Here is an 18,479-nt window from a genome sequence, read left to right as displayed (position 1 = left end):
TCTGCAAAGCAAAATACAAACTGAAAATATTTCAATGTATCTAAAAACCATGGAACAGTTGGGCTCAGCATGAGAGTACAAAGAAACCAAACCTAAAAACAATTTTGTGGGCTTCACGATTCCCGTAAAACCCCACTTCTCCCCCAAACAGTACATTTACACAAGTAAATAGAGATGCATATAACTTACCGGAGCAAATATCACCATACACATTTACAAAAGGATTTATAATCCAACTTGCGTCTCCTGAAATAAAGCAAGGTTTGTCTCATACTAAAAATAAAGGCTCCCAAAAGCTTCTCAAAGGAGAGAGAGAGAGAGAGGGAGGGAGGGAGGGAGGGAGAGGGAGCGAGCGAGCACCAGCTCCTTGCCTCGCTTTTTATGAAGCAAATAAGGAGAGCAAGAAAATCAATGCCGAGCGAAAGTGAGATGATATACCAATCAGGCAGCAGCCTCAGCCTTATTTGCAGAGGGATGGCAAAATGCTCGTATTATTAGACAATGACTACACACAGCCTAAGTAGAGAAAACGAATGCTTTCCCTCGGTGAGAGGCTGATTGCTTTGTTGTGGTGCAGGTACCACCACAGCAGGCTGGGAGATGCAGCCCCTTCCTCCCCACCGCTAATGCGGCATCGCTTTATTCCTTGTGCCTGCTCTATAGGAAAGAAACAGTTCACAATTCTGGACGAAAGTTGTACTAAGCTTAAAAAGCCTCTGAACCTCTGGCGCTTACAGAGCGTCATCAGAGCAGCGCGTCTTCGTTGCTGGGTTTGGGGGCTTTTTGCACTCTGTTATATTTTCAGATGCCTTTCAGTGCACCTCGGAAATCTGCCCCGCAGCTACAGCAAGGAGCCCATCCAGAAAGGGGAAAAGACCTCTTGCCCCCCCACACCTTCAACGTGCACTGAGCTCCTCCTGTGCTCGCACAGGACCAGACCTCCAAAGCACCCTCCTGGAACTTGAGCTTTTGCCCCTTTTTGTGTATCAGAGAAAACCTACGGGAAACCCACGGGTGCCCTTGCGCCAAAAGGGAAAACTTCCGTGTTATTAATCCACTCACACAAAACCTTTGCTGTGCCCCCGTGTGGGTTGGAAGGAGGAGGAGGAGGAGGAGGAAGCAGGAGGTAAGCTCGTTGTCTCCGACATAGAGGCACCTGCTTGCGAATGGGACACATCAGTGGCAAATACATGCCACATCTTTGGAAAGATGCCACGTTTGCTCCCCCCCCGGCAGCTGTACAAAGTCACAAACCCCACGCCTTGTCACTGCAAACCTCCTCACGAGAGGGGTTTCAGCCTGGTCCCGTGTCTCCGCTCTGCGTTCAGGACTTCAGCACGTTAAGAGCACAAAATGGATCCACGGATCCCTCCCTGCAAGGCGCCCGGCTCTGCGCTTACCCCGTGAGCCTCCGTCATCACCAGCCCATCGCCCCAGCGCGGTTTGGTGTAACCGAGACCGTGAATCACGCTCTATGCTATTTATTTATCAGCCCTGGGTTTATCACTGGTTTACCCTCTTTTCTACACACTGCATCAAATATTTTCAAATATGTGTGACTTAACGGATGAGACACAAGGTGAACTTTCTCTTTTATTTGGAGACAGAAGTTACATGCTGGTATACAGAAACACCTGCTGGGTGACAACAGTTCTCTACGCAGCAGAATTGGAGCACAATTGCTTTTCCCCAGCGGCTTGGGATTTACGTTGTGCAAGAAGAGCTGGAATTCACAGGGAAAATCCTGAAGACAAACTCAAGGAGTCTGAATTCATCTGATAATTCAATTTATCTGTTCGGGGCTTGCACTTCTAGCACAATCCAGGCACAGAGGAGACTCCAACAGCCCTTTATGAGCGCTGAACCTCCAGGCCCCTCTCCCACGAGCCGCATTGCCACGCTGACAGATGTCACTGCTGACGATGTGGCCCCGCGTTTCCAGCAGATACAGCCTGATGCCAGCTGATGCTGTAACGAGGAGACATCGTGGTGCTGCAAGACTTCTCCAGGCTGAAGCACTGCTCTGCTGCTCGGTGCATTTTAACGTACGTGAAAGCATTTGCCAGCTACTGTGCACGCTGCCTGAGTCCCAGCCACAAAGATTAAACAACTCAGCGCCTTTGGTCAGCAGAGCTGGGCAGCGTTTGCCTCCCGCTGCACCGTGAGCAGCCCTTTGACGCCTTATCCATGCAGGAATTGTGCTCTGCAGCCACGCTCACACCACACAGGCTGCAGCAGTGTCTTGGCATTCGCCTGGTTAGCGTTGGCCAACGCGCCTTCCTCCCCGAGGACAGCGCTCACACATGTCACCCCTCCTTCCTTGCCATCTCTGGAAAAGACAGAGCAGCCCAGACAAGGTGGGGAGGAGGTTTTGTAGGAATAACACAGAACCAAAGAGGAACAAAGCCAGCCATGGGCAAAGGTGACTGAGGACCGCACAAAACTTGCCACCACTGCATCAGCACATGGGTGATGCTGGCTCTCCCACACCCCTGGGAGAGCTCTTCTCCAGTCTGTGGGTGCCTGGGTTACTCATACACATTGGTGGAGGATGGCAGGAGGATGCTCAGCCTGCCTGAGCTCCCCAGCTGAGACATCTCATTGCTTGTGGCCTTTTTCGTTGCATTCAGCTCTCCAGCTGGCACTGAAACTCGCTGTATCTCATGGTGACCAGCTTCTTGCTGCAAGGTGTGACAGTAAGTGAAATGCAAACACCTCTCATTTTCATTTTCCAGCGAGATAATTTTATTTTCCCTTCCCACAGCGACAAAAGCGCTGTTACTTAAACTCACTAAAGTCTTCTGAAAACCTTGAAAAACATCCACTAAAACAGTTTTGCAGAGGTGCCCCTGGGAGCTGCTGTGTCTCAGCCCTCCAGAACGTGTGCTCACTTGGGCATCTGCATGGGATGCAGGGGTGCAGGATGCGGTTTTAGCCAGAGCACGATGTGTTGCAGCAGGTGATGACCCGCCTTGTCGCGCAGCTCCTTCAAATAACGCTGCAACACAGACTCCACGGCAAGGAGATCAAAGCCTGCTTTTTTTCTGAACTAGTGACAAGCCATGAATTCTGTGGATCAGGTCTGATATTGCTGAAAGCGGATGCGTCGGAGTTTGCTGACAAGGCAAAACACTTGTCGGGCTGCGGCGGACCCTGCAGTACTGCAGGCTGGTGCTTTCTTCAGCTTTATTAGATTCCTTTGCAAAAATTCATCTGAAATACTGGACGGGGCACCCAGCATCGCCAAGCATAAACCAGCTGCTGCCAGTGCCAGCCCTGTTATGCCATGTCTCTCTCCATGCTGTATCACAGCTTTCTGCTTTTGATTTTTAAGTTGGTCGTTTCCAAGCAGACCGAAAAGCTTCACGGGATTTAAGCCCCAAACTCCTTTAGATACTACTGAAAAGCTGTAGACATCCAGTAGATTTCTGCCAGCTTTGCCACATTGCTCGAGGGCCTGAAGAGATTTAATCCCCTGCCCGTTCACAGCCAGTGTAGCTAAAAGGGATGCAGCGACACCAGTAACGGCGAGGTCTGCAGCCTGGGGAGAGAATTCTCCTCCCGGGTACAGCAGTAGTTATGGGAGGCATCTGCACAAGGACAGCATGAGACAGGGCTGCTCTTCTCCTGGCTCCCCACCACCCTTTGCCATCTCTTCCCACGGCCCCCAGCCCACCACAGGGTACCTAAAGCCCACGTAGCAGGAGCCCAAAAGCACTGGTTACACTTAGACCCTCTCATTGCTGTGTTGCTTTACTCTTAGGATATTTGTTCATATTACCCTGGGAGCCCTGCTCATGCTTGCATGTATGCATCCAGTTTTATAGACGCCTATAAAATCACACACTGCATGGTGGAGGCAAAGTTTTATTGGTCCTGACATGGAGGACCTGAGCCGCAGTTTTTTCAGCATCACAGTCCTCAGCTCTGCCCGAGGCTGCATCATGCTCGCCCTAGCCAGGCTAAGGCAGGACCATGCCGCTACATCTGTGCCCGTTCCACATTTAATAATCTCAGAGCCTCCATCCCACCTGTGCTGTAGTGAAAATATCAATCAAGGCAGCAGTGGCTGCATGAGCAGGCTGGAGCCTGGCAGAGGGGCTGCAGCCCCAGCCAGGGAGCAGGGAATGGCCCCGGAGCTGCTGCTGCAAATAACCCACCAGCCCAGGAAATATTGAGATGGGCTGCCCATTTGCCAACAGAGATTTTCACATTTCCCTCTCAATCTTTATTTAAATTTGGGAAGACAGAAAATTAACAAAGTCTGAGAGATGTAACTGGAAACCATTTGTTTTTCTTGTGGAAATGGAACGTTTCCTAATGAACCTCCCCTCCCCCTGTGCCATTCGGCTCTGGATGCAAATATTGCTGCGAGTTTATCAATCTGCGGCTTGTTTCACGCAGTTTGCAATGCTAATGAGTAAACCAATTTTGACATATTATGTAAGCCAGTTTCTGAAACAGAGATTCTTGGCAGGCCAAATGTAAACACAGACACCCTCTTGCATCCTATTTAAATGAGCATGTTGCTGAAAGCACTAAGGGCTTGATTCTGTCGACTTATTCCTGATTTACTCCAGTGCAAAAAAAAAAAAGAAAAAAAAAAAGAAAAAAAAAGAAAAACAACTAAAAAAACCACCCCCCAATTCAATTACTAGTGCAGTAGCAATTTGCAAAACGGATCTAATTTTGTAACAAGTAAATGTGCTGGAATAAGCTAATGCAGGGTGGCGACCTGGGCATCAGCACAGCACACGGTCAGGAACACACATGTCATTCCAGATGGAGCTAATGGGGGAGATGACAGCTCTCCTCTCCCTCATCCTCCCAAGCCAAATTTAGGTCCAGGTAGTGCCCTGTGGTTGGACCAGCCCCAGAGAGCGACTCCTTTCAGCCTCCCTGCTCTTCCACCGTGGCTTTGCAGAAGGACGTTGCCTACCTGGGCAGCAGGCAAAGCCCAACAGCAGCAGCGGGCCAAAGCCCAACAGCAGCAGCGGGCATTTCGAGCCACAAGCTGCCCCTGCTGCGGTTACGCTGGGGGTGGTGGGAACCCGGGGCACGAGGGAATATTTGTCTGGGCAGGCACTGAGGGTCTGCACCACACCAGTGCATGGCTGGGGGTCAAGACCCTTCGCTCGCTACCTCATCCACCTGGCCCAAAACTGGCAACTGGCCCCACCACCGAGACAGCTGGACACCCCGATTAATGGACTATATCCAGTTTTTACAGACTGCGATCTGAGCACCAGAATGACGCGCTGGAAGGCACATGTGTTGGATGGCAGACTGCAACGACCAGCAGCGCACCTCCCAATGACACAGGGATGAGCTGAAGGTCACAAGCTCAGAGTTAGGGGTAGGAGAAAGGAGAAGGGATGCATTTTACAGATCCCTGGGAAAAAAAAAAAAAAAAAAAGGATCTACCAGAGAGATGAACAGTATTTATTAAAGTGAGGAAGGGCTGGAATCAAATCTTTCATTTGCACTTTTCCCAGTACCATCTGGAGCATTTGCATCTGCCAAAAGCAGAGCATATTTCTGTCGACAAGCAGAAGCAAACGGAGTAGCGGCATACCTGGAGGTGGCCTTTATCCCACTAATGGCTCTGGGCATCTCCAGAGTGTTTTAAAACTAGCTTCACACGAGTGTGAAGTTGAACTGTGGTGTTCCTGCCATGGCAGAGGAAAAGAAATAAAATAAGAGACGTGCTCTGCTGTGAGGTCGGGTGTGCTGGTGCAGAGCATATTTATTGCATGTGTCAGAGACCCCACTAGGCACCAGAGCTGCAAAACCCAACCTCACACTCAATCCCCTTCACAACATCAGGACCAGGATATCATTTATCATACCTGGCTCTTTTACATTATAAAATAAAGGAGAGCAAGAAGAAGAATACTTTTAGCCTCCAAGCAAATATCCCATATCCTGAGCTTTCAATAATGAGAGCAAACCCGAGAGCTCTCTCCTTTGTGCTGCATAGCACTTTCAAGCTATGATCATAAGCAGCCAAAATGCCACACACTTCCTGGCTCAACAAGTTTTACCCTGCAAGTTTGGAAAAACACAGCTGCTAAAGTAATTCAAGTTTTTATGGCATGAGAGAAAACTTACTGCTGTCTAGACACAAAAAAACAGGACAGTGCTTGAAAGGAGGGCACCTGACAAGTAAGCATCACTTGGGATGTAAACGGCAGGGAGATGAGATGCCTGTATGTCGGTGCACATGCAGCACTGCGGGGCTGCAGAGGAGCAGCAAAGATCGGGAAGAGAAGACGCCCCGCAGACCTGAGGGACCGCACAGGTTCTTGCCTGAACTAGTACAAGTCCAACTCTTTTCCAGCTGACAAACACCGCCCCCCGCCCCACTCACGCTGCGATCCCAGCATGGAGCCCGAGGTGGGACCGAAGCCCAAGACCAGACCACCGCATCGACTCCCATCCCACAAGGGAGGCGAGGGCAGCGAGCCACCGGCGTGCAGCCTGATGCACCGCAGCACCTCCCTCTCTCCCTCCCGACAGTTTATCTACGCATGGCACATTACAGTAACAGGCAGGCAAAATAATGCTTCATTTCTAACATCTCATTTTTACTGTAATTTTAAATTATTTGGAATAACTCCTGTGGCATAGATGCTTAGAATTCCAGCTGCTATTCAGTGTGAGTCAATTTGGAAAGCCCTCACTGTCCATCCAAGCATCCCCAGGATTTCTGATGCTCAGAAGAGTGTTACTGCCACCCCCTTTTTCTTAGTGCTTTCTGCATTTTCAACATTAAGTCCTGTTCCAGTGTATTTTAAATACCAGACACTAAAAACATATGAAATAATAATCTGAAGGCCAAATGGGCATGGACTGGATGATGAAAACAGCATGGAATAAAAGAGAATCAGATGACTTTCTATTGTCATTTTTACAGCTATTTAACAGGAAGAATGAAAAAATCTAATTACTGTCAACTGTAAGTTTTCAGCTACCCAGCCAGCAGAGCACTGTTATTAAACTACCGTATAATTGCCTCTTTTACTCCGCTTCCCACAGAAGTTGTGTTATTTCACTCATAGTTAAACTCATAATATTGGCTTCATAACTAATCCTGTCAATCGAAATCCCTGGGGGCTGGTGCAAGGATAAAAATAGCAAGGAGTTGTTTCTTCCCTCAGCTTTCTTTCAAAGCCCATTTCTGCAAGTACTGGGGCTGCGGCTCAGCGGTTGTTGGATGGGCTGTTGCACCCACCACCAACACGTGAACGCTGCTCCTCCGGCTCAAGCAAAGTCCAGGAGAGGGACGGGTCCTTCAGCAGGCAACTCATCACCCTGCACTGTGTGTCCTGGACAAGATAAATCCTGTCCGTCTCTCCCTCCTGACACAAGCAGCTCAGGTAAGATATTTGATGTTGCGTAGCTGAGCCCCACCTCTAGGCCCAGCTGTGACTGCCTTACCCTGGGACTTCGTGCCAGCGCTGAAGTTCAGCTGACACTTGCAAAGTCTGTGGATGCACGAAAAGCACGGGCTTCTTCCTTCCCTGAACACCGACTGCTAGGATGGTATCTCACACACAAAACCACACCGAGACACCCAACTGCATGTTCAAGCACCAAAGATATCCACCGAGATATCTGTTGGACTTCATGATCTTAAGGCTTTTTCCAGCCTACATGATTCTATGAGACAAACACAATTTGTCTGAGCACTTACTCAGGAGACTGCATAAAGCACCAGATTTTTACCCATCCGAGTTTTGTAAGCTCTGTCTGAACCCCTGCTTGCACCCTGTGCGTTGGACTGATGCTCCTTACTAACTCGGGACATGGTCCTTCCCTGGAGACAGCAGTGGATTTGCTGCAGAAGACCCAGGCAGGGTCTCTTGCCAGGGCTTCAGATGGCAGCAGGTCCTCCCCGCCTGGCAGGATTGCTCCTCTTGCCCAGGACACGGTGTGCACGGTGGGGCCAAACCCACCGTTCAGCTCGGGTTTGGGATGAGGTGATAGGGCTGGAAGGGGTGAGGGAAGATGGATTTGGCCTCGCACCCAGATCTACCATCCCTGTCTCCGTCTCTCTGGAGAGAACAACCCTGTACCGGGGTTGCTCTCTGGTGGGCACGCACAGAAACTGCCGAGAGCCGGCGAGGAACAGACGGGAAACGACACGTTTCCCAAAGCGGTGTCCCAGAGCGAGGGCCCGTGCCGGGGTGCCCGTGCCGGGAGGGAGCCCACGCCAGGGCTCTGCCGGCACCTGAACCAGCTCCGGAGTCACTCAGCCACTGCTGGAGCAGCCCCTCGCTTTTGCTGCGACTGACGGGCACAGCCTGACAGCACAAAGCGCACCAGCACCCTCGCCGCACCAGCACCCTCGCCGCACCAGCACCCTCGCCGCACCACTGAGTCCATGGGGGAATCGCAGGAGACAGCTGCAGCTGAGGTGTTTTTCCTCCTGGAAGAGCGACCACCCTGCCTACTACAGCCACAGGCGGGTGATGCTGCACCGAGCTGCGGTACTGCAGCCTTCGCTCACGGTCTGCAGTGTCCATCGACCCAGGAGTGAGAAAAGCAAAGCAGCAGTTTAAAAATCTGTGCAAAAAAAATTGCTTCCCCTCTCCCCCACACCACAGCAAGGAGGGCCCAGCCCCAGCACAACGCTTTGCAGCCACACAGAAACCATTGCTTCCACACAAGCCTGAGATACCCTTGCCAGCACTCGAGGGATCCCAGGGTTAAAAACCCCTCTGTGAGCACTGCGAGAGCATGAGCGTGCTCAGCGCAACCCTCTGCGGAAACACAGCTCTTCCCTGAGCTGCCTCGCTCCTTCCTCCCTCCATCACTGCATTCGCTTTACTGTTTGAGACGAGAGGATAGAAAATCTTTTGTGCCATTGCCTGGGCTGCCAAGCAGCACCACGGTGCTTTCAGGAGGGCTCGCAGCGAGCCCAGCCTGGAGAGCCCCGGCGTCCCCAGGGGCTGAGAGCCGACTGCCTCCCAGGAGGTGGTCCTCACAGCTTGCAGACGGCAAGACTACAAGAGGACACCCCTGGAGCCAGCAGGATCTGTGGGACTGCCTTGACTGACACTCAGCAGCCCCTCAGGTTCAAAATAAGCGTGGCCTGATGTAGCGCTCGTTTTCTCACCCATGGCGTTTGTGCAAATGAACCTGCAGGCTGATGGATCCCCTCACCCAGAAAGCTGCAGAGACCCAGAAAAACTGTGTTACAGACCAAAGTTACCCCCGGCAGTGGCTCCATCACTGAACTGCCAGCCCCTGGCCAGCGAGTAGAGCCCACAGCCTCCACATCTGTGCCAGACATAGAAAGGATGAAGGAGGGAAGCACCAAGGTATCAGGGCTGAAGCAAGCCCGTTAGCGTGACCTGTGTCCAAGTACAGGATGAGAGGAGAAGAGTAAAGGACAAACAAGGAAAACTGAAGCTGTCAGGCACAGGGGCAGCAAAAACTCCTACGGGAACAAGTGTTGGTGATGGCACAGCATGCAGAGAAGCTCAGAGCACCGGAACAGACAGGGTGGCATGGGCCACCCTGCCTCCGCTGGAGGTGACAGCATATACCTCCTCTTTGGATGCTCTGCTAGCTCCTCAAGGAAAGCATGGCAAAGCAATTGCTCTTATAAACACAGGCCTTAATATCTAGATGTATGTCCTTGGGGATCAATTCTTCAAAGTCTCAAACACTGCTGGGGGGCTCCTGATCTTCCTTCATCTCACCCAGACTCTACTGCTTGTGGTGTGTCCGTTTAGATTCGTCAATTCTTCACCTCCAAAGAAGAGGAACAAGAGTCCCAAGCTATTCTGTGCTCCTCCTGACGCGGCACAATGCATTTCAGCAACTTCCCGTCAACCAGCAGTAGATCCCTCAGGAGGAATCTGGAAGAGGAGAGCACAGGCTGCGTAAGCACTGGGTAAATGAAGGCCAGTCCAACTTTCAAATTTGCATATTGGTCTGAGCATGCAAGAAAATTGTGCAGGGTCTCACTGTTCCCCAAATTAAAGTACTATAGATAAAAGGGCAAAAATTTATTTCAACTGACTAGTTGGCCAGGAAAAAAGGAAAAAAGTGCTCGGTAACATCTAATTAGCAGTGGGATTTTAAATGCAAAACCAAAGCATTCATCTTGCCACCTACTTTTCATTTAACGAAGTTCAATCAAAGAGACCATCAACTTTCCTAGATGGAAGTAATTAAGGAATGCAAGGGCTGTTGTGCTTGCAGTTGAGAGGGGAGCCTTTTGTTTGACAAATCTTGTGCCCCAAGATGGCACAACCCACCAAAAGTTTTCAGCCAGCTGTTAACCCAAGGCTTGTTCCCAGATGCGGGGCACCCCACTGCTCCAGCTCCCTCAGATCTGCAATCCTTCCCCCGCCACGCAACTACATCCATTATGGGAGCAAAACACATGTGCTTCTGACAAGCGCATACCATGCGACAGACATGCCCACGTGCCTGGGTGCAGGAGAGAGCAGCTTGTCTGCACATGCCCATCACTTGATGCAGGACACTTGCACTTTGGCCCTGTGATGGATGCACTTCTAGTCATACCCAAAGGAGTAGGTGGTCCCATGTAACAAGACCAGAGACCACTGAAGAACCTCCACATGGAGAAAAAAGCTGGAGGAAGGTAAGGGGTTGGCCATTTGGTGAAAGATTACGCCTCTCCAATTAATGCCCAGGCAGACAGGGCAGCACAGGACCAAGAAGGTGGCTACACCACTGTGGTGGGTGTCTGTTTAGTTCTGTCTGAAACATGCTGACCACTGAATGTCGTGAGGGTTATTTTGTATGGTCCCAATGCCCAGAAAAATCAGTTATGCCCCTAACAGCAAGTAATGCAGCCAGTGCAAAACCCAGATAATATCCTACCTGAATCATCAGCAGCAAGGGTCTTCCAAACATCAGCTTCAGGAAGGTCAGGTGGTGAGGTACTGTATTTCCCCTGTGAACGAAGGGGAATGGTGCATTTTTTAAATTTCACGCTAGGCAGCCACACGAGTGCTTTAGGTGGACCTTCCCTGTGGATCGGAGGAGACTGTCCTTGTCCAACCATCAGAGGGTTTCTGTACAAATCAGCTCATTGTCCTTGGGCTTTTGCATATTTTTGAGCGTATAAGATTCATGTGTTTGTTATTATTTCTTGAAGCGAGGAACCCCCAGGAGTACTTAGTGGGTTTGCACGGAAGACAACACTCTTGCACACCAGTCATTTCCAGTCAAGTATTCCACAAGTCTGGGTGTCCAGTACATGCTTGTTGGGAATTTATGCAAATGTATTCTACAAATAATCTTGACAAGTAATGCTAAGAGTGAATTTGAGCTGAGACTGTCTGAGATCGAAGGTGTTAGTTAGGTTATCAGACATAGTGGGTGGCATGTTAATGAGTTCACTTCTTAACTAGTGGGTATAAGTGAGAAGCTTGATCTACAACTGAAAGAAAAAACTGAAAGAAAAATTGAATTTAGAGCACAACAGCTATTCCCGAATAGGTTCGCATGTGGGCACTTGTTTTATCGCAATGCCTACATAAATATGCATGGAGCAACTGTTTCAGAGTAGCCCTGTGTATGGACAAGCCTGTAAAATTAGGTTCCTGGTCTAAATATTAAAATTGGCTGTCTGCAAATAATATCAGGTAATAGTCTTTCATAAAATCACTGTTGCTATGAATTTTACTGGCATTACCTTTGTTTATCTATGTAATATGGCAGGGAGGAGGAGGGGGGGAAAGGGGAGAAGAAGCATCAGACAGGCCTGAAAGCCAGCAAAATAAAATCAGAGTATTTTCAAGAGGACTGCTTGAGAAAAAGCACCAGAAGACAGAAGAACAGGTGTAGGTCCTATCTCTGCCACGGTCTATTTATGGCAATTGTTAAATCCATACATTTTTACATGCTTAGTTCACTCACAGCCTAAAGACTAAAGATTAGTGCCCCCAGCCCCTGCCTTGCTGGCCAGGGCTGTGGTCCGAGTTCAAGACATTTCCTGGAGAGTCAGGATGTAGAAAAGCAGGATATATTTCTTGCACCAGACACAAAGCGTTTTCTCTTACTTCATCCAACACTCATTTTTCCTGAGCAGTTACATCAAACCACTTACAGTTCTTTGCATCCTACTGTAGCTTTGTTTTACTGTAATTGTCCTTGTTTTAAAAAAAAAAAAAAAAAAAAAGAAAAAAAAGTACCTTCCCTCTTCCTTAAGGCAATTAGAAATGTCATTCACGTTACCCTCTGGATGTGAACTGAGCTATTCCCAACAGCCACTCAAAAAATACATAATCACCATAATTACTGGTGGCATCTAATTAACATTCAACTTTCTCTCTGCAGCAGCTACAGCTGGACAACCCATTCATTTCCAACCTAAAACTAACGCTCTCCTAATTATTTTCAATCACACCAAGCAGCCCACCTGTGTCCATCTTCGCCGGTGTCTCTGTCTGGCACAGCGGTAAGAGCGCAGAGCGAGCCAAGCGAGCACCTCCGCACGCACCGCCCGCTCAGCCTGCAACAGGCTCGCGAGCAAACGCCCCGGGCAAACACGGGGACCTGCTCCCACTAATCACACAGCTGCTGGCTCTATTAGCTTCCTTGATCAGGATTCACAAAAAAAAAAAAAAAGAGGAAAAAAAGGCAAAGGAGCTGCCTACATCAAATGCAAAATGCTCCCTGCTTGGCATCATCGCCAGGGCAAAAGGCTGCAGCTGCCCCGAGGTACTCGGTGCTCTGGGTTTGACCTCATGGGAGAGGGCAGAGGGTAAACAAGCCCATAAAACACACGTGCCTCTTGTGCCTGAGGATGCTGGGGGCTATTTGTCCCTTCCCACGTCCGTGGTCCACCCCGCCTGGGGAACCGCAGCCGAGCAGGAGGGCTCTGCCTACGCACGCGCTGCCTGCAGCTGGGCCACCACGCCAGGAGGCAGCGGGGTCAGGGTGGGCATGCTGATGGCCCCAAACCCCGGCGTGTCCTGGTGCTGGGCTCCAGGCTGGGGCAAACCCTCCGCCATCGCCTTTGTTCTCCTTCCCTGGCCACTCTCTAGTAGCGACAGGATCACAGCTCTTCAACCCAAATGTGATTTTTAAAATAGACACGGATTAGACAGATAAAGCAGCCTGTTTTTATGAGCTGCCCAGCATCAGGCACTCATTCTGAATAAACTGAAGTACATATAAATCCATGTTTCAGTCTACTCTTAGTTCTTTGTAGCTCCTTCTACCGCCATCCACTAATCAGGCAAATTTTTAATTCTCTTTTATTCTCCAGACACATCTTGGTAGGAAAAGCAATGCCTGCTGCTGCCATCTAGATGAACTCCAACTCTCTGTTTCTTTCCAAAACTTGGCTGAAAACTTATTTTCTCTTTTGCTCACACCTCTCCGTTTTCCTCTCTCTTTGCTAGTATCTCTCTAATATTATTTCTATCCTGATTGTAGCACTCGTAGGAATGATGCTCTGCAAAAATACCTTGTATTTGCATTTACGTTTGAACTTTCATCATTACACTGACTAGATATATAAAAGGGGACGAGAAAGGAACTGACAGTTACCAGGGCAAGCTCTGGCTGAACTTCTCCCAAACTCAGGAATTACTGATGTCTCTTTTTTCCCCCTTCTCCCCCGCTTCCCCTGTCATCTTTGGTGTGAACCTCTGCAGGCACCAAGAGGTCTCTGCTCAGCCCAGCCACCTGGGGTCACAAAACCCACAGTGACACAGTATTTACTCCCAGTCAAATTTGGTTAAGACAGGCTAACAAAGTTGAAAATCTATGGGGAGAAGGAAGGAGCTCAGACAGCATGATCTTGTAGGCTTCATTTGCTTCCGAGATCAATGAGAAAAATACAGAAGATCAAGAGGTGTCATGGATGGCCTGAGTTTCAAGGAGAAAAAAATTAAAAAAAAAAAAAAAAAAAATCAGTGCAGGCAGATTGGTGGGCTATTTATGCAATAGTCAAGTAGTTGTGGTTTTGATGCCCACATAAGAACTGCAAGCCCCAGTTAAACTCAGAAATCCAGTATCTTTAAACTCTGCATTAATTTCCCCCCCCATCACCACCTGCCAAGTGGTAAAGTGCCTCCAAATTGAATTGTCCAGCCCTCCCCAAACAAATTTCCAGCTCCACAAAAGATAATATTATCTTGGGTGCTGACTTGTGAAACATTTTAGACAAGGCTATAAGCAGATGATCAAACTTTATGAAAATGCCCTAGCTCTTATCAGGGCAAATCAAGCTAAGAAGGATCAGAAAATTGAAGTCTCGGTGTTTCATAAATCAAAGAGCTGCCTACGTGCTCCGCTGGCTGTCCAGGAAGCAAACCAGAATATTTTTCCTCGCTATTTTTCCAGAGAAGAACTTAGCAGAGTTATCACAACAATGCTATTCTCCAGCCAGCAGAACATTGCTAAGGTTGCCCAGGTGAACCACTTGCATTTCATTTACCTTCCCAATGCAGCCCAGGTTTGCAGACACCTGGTTTTTGGGCAGCTCTGCAGGCACCAGCAGCTCACCCCGCACGCTGCCCTGCCTGGCATCCCACCCAGCAGCTCCCGACACCGCCTCAAACCTCCTGCTGCACATCGGTTCTCCTGGGAAAGACACCCAAGAGCATCAGCAGGGAGAGCACCTTTGCAAACCTCAGAAGTCCGTGACCGGCCTGGCAGGGGATGAGGTGTGAAGGTGTCCAGCGCAGCGGAGCTGCCACCACCACAAGCACTCAGCAGTGCTGGCAATCAGCCTGCCACCTCTCGCCTTCAGCAGGCTTGGCTCCTTCATGCATGCTCCCACGGCCAAAGAGGACACATGGCCTCTGACAGAGGCTGTCGCTGTCAAGCCACGTGCAATTTGTTGATCAAAAGAGCAGGCAAGTGCTTTTTTGAAGGCAGGAGCTGGCGGTGCTAAGAAATTGGGGAAATACATCAGAGCAAAGAAAAGCATGAAGCGTTAAATCCCCAGTCTCTCCAGCCCCTGGCTAGCACTGGCAGCTCTGCATTTCAGCCGATTAGACTTGGCTCTGCAGGGCTCCGCTGACACGCTCTGCCAGCGCACACCAGACCTCGTCCCACTGCGCTTGCCCGTTTTAATTGCCAACGAAGCGAGAGAAACCAGCTCTTCCTTTCCTCTCGCATTAGCCCTGGACGCGGCATGCTCCGTGACGCAATGCCTCACCACGCAACCCTCGCTTCTCCAGATGCAACGACTTGTTTGTGAGCACTGGGGCTAAGGAAGCCCTGTGGAGCCCCCAGTCCTCGCCTGTGGATTCCCTGGTGTCTATAAAAAGTTGCATGTACACTACCTCTGCAATTAGTCTCAGCAGGGGCAGTGTGGGAATTGTGGGGTTTCATTTATTTATTTTCTTTGACAAAACTTCCAGAAATGCAGTCTCTTTGAAACCTCACCACCCTGTCCCATCGAGTTGAAGCTGGCCAGCGGGTTCAAAGTATATTTTTACACCTTGTTGGGCTGCAGGGAGCCAGCCACCACACAAGCTGAGTCACAACCGAATTATTTCAGCTTAAAGACAGACTTACAGACAATAAACCAAACATCCCCTTCAAACTAATGGCTGTCTCCAAAAGCCAAGCAGGTAGCAACCTATCACTTCAAACCTCAGCTGGCACTCGCCTGCATTCCTAATTGCTTTTTGTCTCCTCTTGAGGCAATTAACTCCATACCCTCCCCACCCCCGACACTTTCTCACTCCAAAAAGCAGTTCCCATTTTACTGGCACAGGGCTCTGTGTTTGGATCCCAAGCTTCCATTCTTATTCCCTTTCCTCCGCAATGCTCTGCATGCGTTTGTGTCTGGGCATGTGTTTTCTCACCCTGATGAATTCATTATTTATGGGGCTGAACGAGCAAAGCTGCCGAAATGGTTGTTCATCATTTAGCTCTTCTACATGTCTCTCAAAGGCATAATAAACATTATGGGAAAGCAAATATCAGACTCGGCAGGGTTGCTTGAGCGAAGATACAGAAATGAACTTGCGGATGCTGTGCAGAGGGTATGCCAACGTGTGCCACGCTTCCCTGCCTGGCATGGGGCTAAAACCCTCCTACCAGAAAGCCGCCGGGTTTCAGCCCTTCCCAGCCCGCCCGGCTCGATGCCCAGAGCAGCCCCAGGCTGATACAGATCACTGTGCTCCAGGGATGCTCTGGGTGAGGCATGTTCCCAGGATCACCCATGTGTTAGGTTTTAACAGATTTGGCAAACGGCACTAGAGGGCAGAGCTGTTTACCCTCAGCATATCCGAGACAAGGAAAAAAAAAAAACCCATGACTTTCAAGCAGCTTCTGGATTCTCCACAATCCTGTCCAATATCAAAAGCCTGTTAATATGCAAAAGCCACCCAACATATTTCCGCTTAGAAGCGACAAGCGCAGGCATTAATGAGCCAACTGAGAGCCTGCACTTCCTTGCTTTGACTGTCTTTACAAGATTGGAAGACCTCCAGGTGCGGGACAACCTCTTGCCAACACAGCAGCAGCACTGCCAGCCAGAGCCAGCCCCGGCCTCTCGCAATCCAGAGTGCACAGGGCAATACGAATAACCTCCGCAGCAGGGAGAGAACAAAGCCTGTTTTCTTCCCACCACTGATGTTGATAAAAAGGCTTTACTCGTCAGGAAGCTTTGATCACAGAGACCTCAAATTATGGGCCACACTGATACTCCACTGCCCAGGCTTGCTGCTAAGCATCTCAACAGATGGGGAAAAAAAAAAAGCTTCCAAACAGACAAAACCTTCCAGGCTTTGTTCAGCTTTGGTTTCGAGCAGATGACCACAGCCCATGGGAAACCCTGTAGCTGGGCAAGCAGGACTGTTTGAGGGCACATCCACTCCACCTACAGCAGGATCTACGTTCCAGAGAGCAACTCCACCAGCCACTGCTACAGCTGCCAGCCCTCAGCTCGCTGTGCCGTGCTCAGGAGGGCTGGGAGGGACCGTAATTCCCAAACCTGACACACTTGTGCTGTCACATGCAAAGGTTTTTGGACAGTATACACTTGCTAGCTTTTTTTATTGCACTTTGCTGCAGCATTCCTGGTACCGACAGCTCCCTCAGACAAGGATGCCAGCCCCGAGAATCCCACTCCAAACCACTCACAAATCCTTTTCTTCTTATTTCCCCGGTGCACACAGTGTGCTTTTCTTTATTATTATCAAAATCAGCCATCCTGCAGGGCTGCCTACTGTTGAGTAGGGAAGCAAAGGAGTCTTGCCTCAGAAAGTCACTGTTTGTTCCAGAACCCAAGGAACTCGTTCATAAAGTACCACACTGCATTGTGCCGAGCACCCAGCTTCGCTGCCTACAATGGCACTTTATAAGAAAATCTCTCCTGGGAGGGAAAGGAAAAGGCCTGCAAAATATAACTCGGAGCACACCACGTTAATGGCTTAGGCAACAGCATAGAATAATGCTGGCTATCTTGATAACGTGAAAAAAAAAAAGGCTATTATTAATATTTAAAGAGAAGGAAGGAAATAATAATTGTATTGCTTTCAGGTCTCAGTCACGTTTTGCCCCTTGCCACAGCTACTTTATTCCACATCTCTTCCTCCTGGGCACACCCTGTATCTCCTTCCTTGCAGAGGAAAGGCAACACATTGACTTATTTTTGTGCAGAATTTGCTTTCAATGTCATCATAGCAAAGAGGGTTGGAAGGAGCCTCAGAGCAGAGGCCGGGCAGCCCATCACCTGAGGCAGGGTCAGCTCTGTCTTTTCTGGCAGATGTTTGTCTAACTTTTGACCCCCAGTGACTGCAACTCCACAACTTCCCAGGGCAAATCGATCCCAGTGCTTCTCCATTCTCATCTTAAAATTATCACTTCTCTCATCCCAACCATCACAGACATAGAGAACTGCCCATTCCCCTCCTTTCTGCAGCAGCCCAGGAGAACTCAAACAACATAATCCCACCTCCTTGCAGTTATCTCTTCTTGACAGTAAACAGCCTTAGTCCCACAACTTTTCTCCCCACAGCCTCTATTCTCAGCTCATTTTTGCTGTACCTTGCTGGACTCTGTTTCCTCAATCATCCGTTTCTTTGAGGATGAAGCTCAAAGCTTTCCCAAGGTCTAACCAGCACAGAGTAAAGCAGGAAGGATTGCCACACCCCCCCATTAGGCAGCCCTCCCAGTTTGCCATAGCCCCATACCTGTTTGGCTGTTTTGCAATAGCATATTTGTTACTTCCAGTCTACGAAGAATTGTGTCATACCCAGACCCTTTCCTCAAAACTCCCCTCTGTGCAGAGTCCCAGGCCGTGCTTACAAAGCTGTTCCTGCACCTCCCCAAAGGAGGCTTACGCAAAATCAGATGGCTCCAGATATTTTCTCAGCATCAAAGTCATCCCTTAAATTACCTTAAGGAGCAGCCTATCTCTTTCCATTGGCTACATAAAAAGCCCAGTCAGACTGCACAGCACAATTTAATTATCCTAAAATCTCTTGATCCCCTTACTCACTGGTCACTTTGGCTTGCCTTGT

At 49.4% G+C, this 18,479-nt stretch overlaps 1 protein-coding gene across 1 annotated transcript in view; it reads right to left on the bottom strand.

The window, feature by feature from the left end:
* The window catches only part of SYNPR (synaptoporin), a 45,426-nt gene extending 45,137 nt beyond the window's left edge, over positions 1-289 (bottom strand). Inside the window, exon 1 of the mRNA XM_009582904.1 lies at positions 190-289. Coding sequence (XP_009581199.1) covers positions 190-213 — 24 coding nt within the window. The 5' untranslated portion in view covers positions 214-289. The remainder of the gene's footprint in view (positions 1-189) is intronic.
* Positions 290-18,479: the final 18,190 nt, after the last annotated feature.

Source organism: Fulmarus glacialis, unplaced genomic scaffold, assembly GCF_000690835.1.
Source record: "Fulmarus glacialis isolate BGI_N327 unplaced genomic scaffold, ASM69083v1 scaffold22128, whole genome shotgun sequence".
Taxonomy (NCBI): Eukaryota; Metazoa; Chordata; class Aves; order Procellariiformes; family Procellariidae; genus Fulmarus; species Fulmarus glacialis.
The sequence above is the reverse complement of the archived record's forward strand: the minus strand, read 5'-3'. Positions and strand labels throughout refer to the sequence as shown.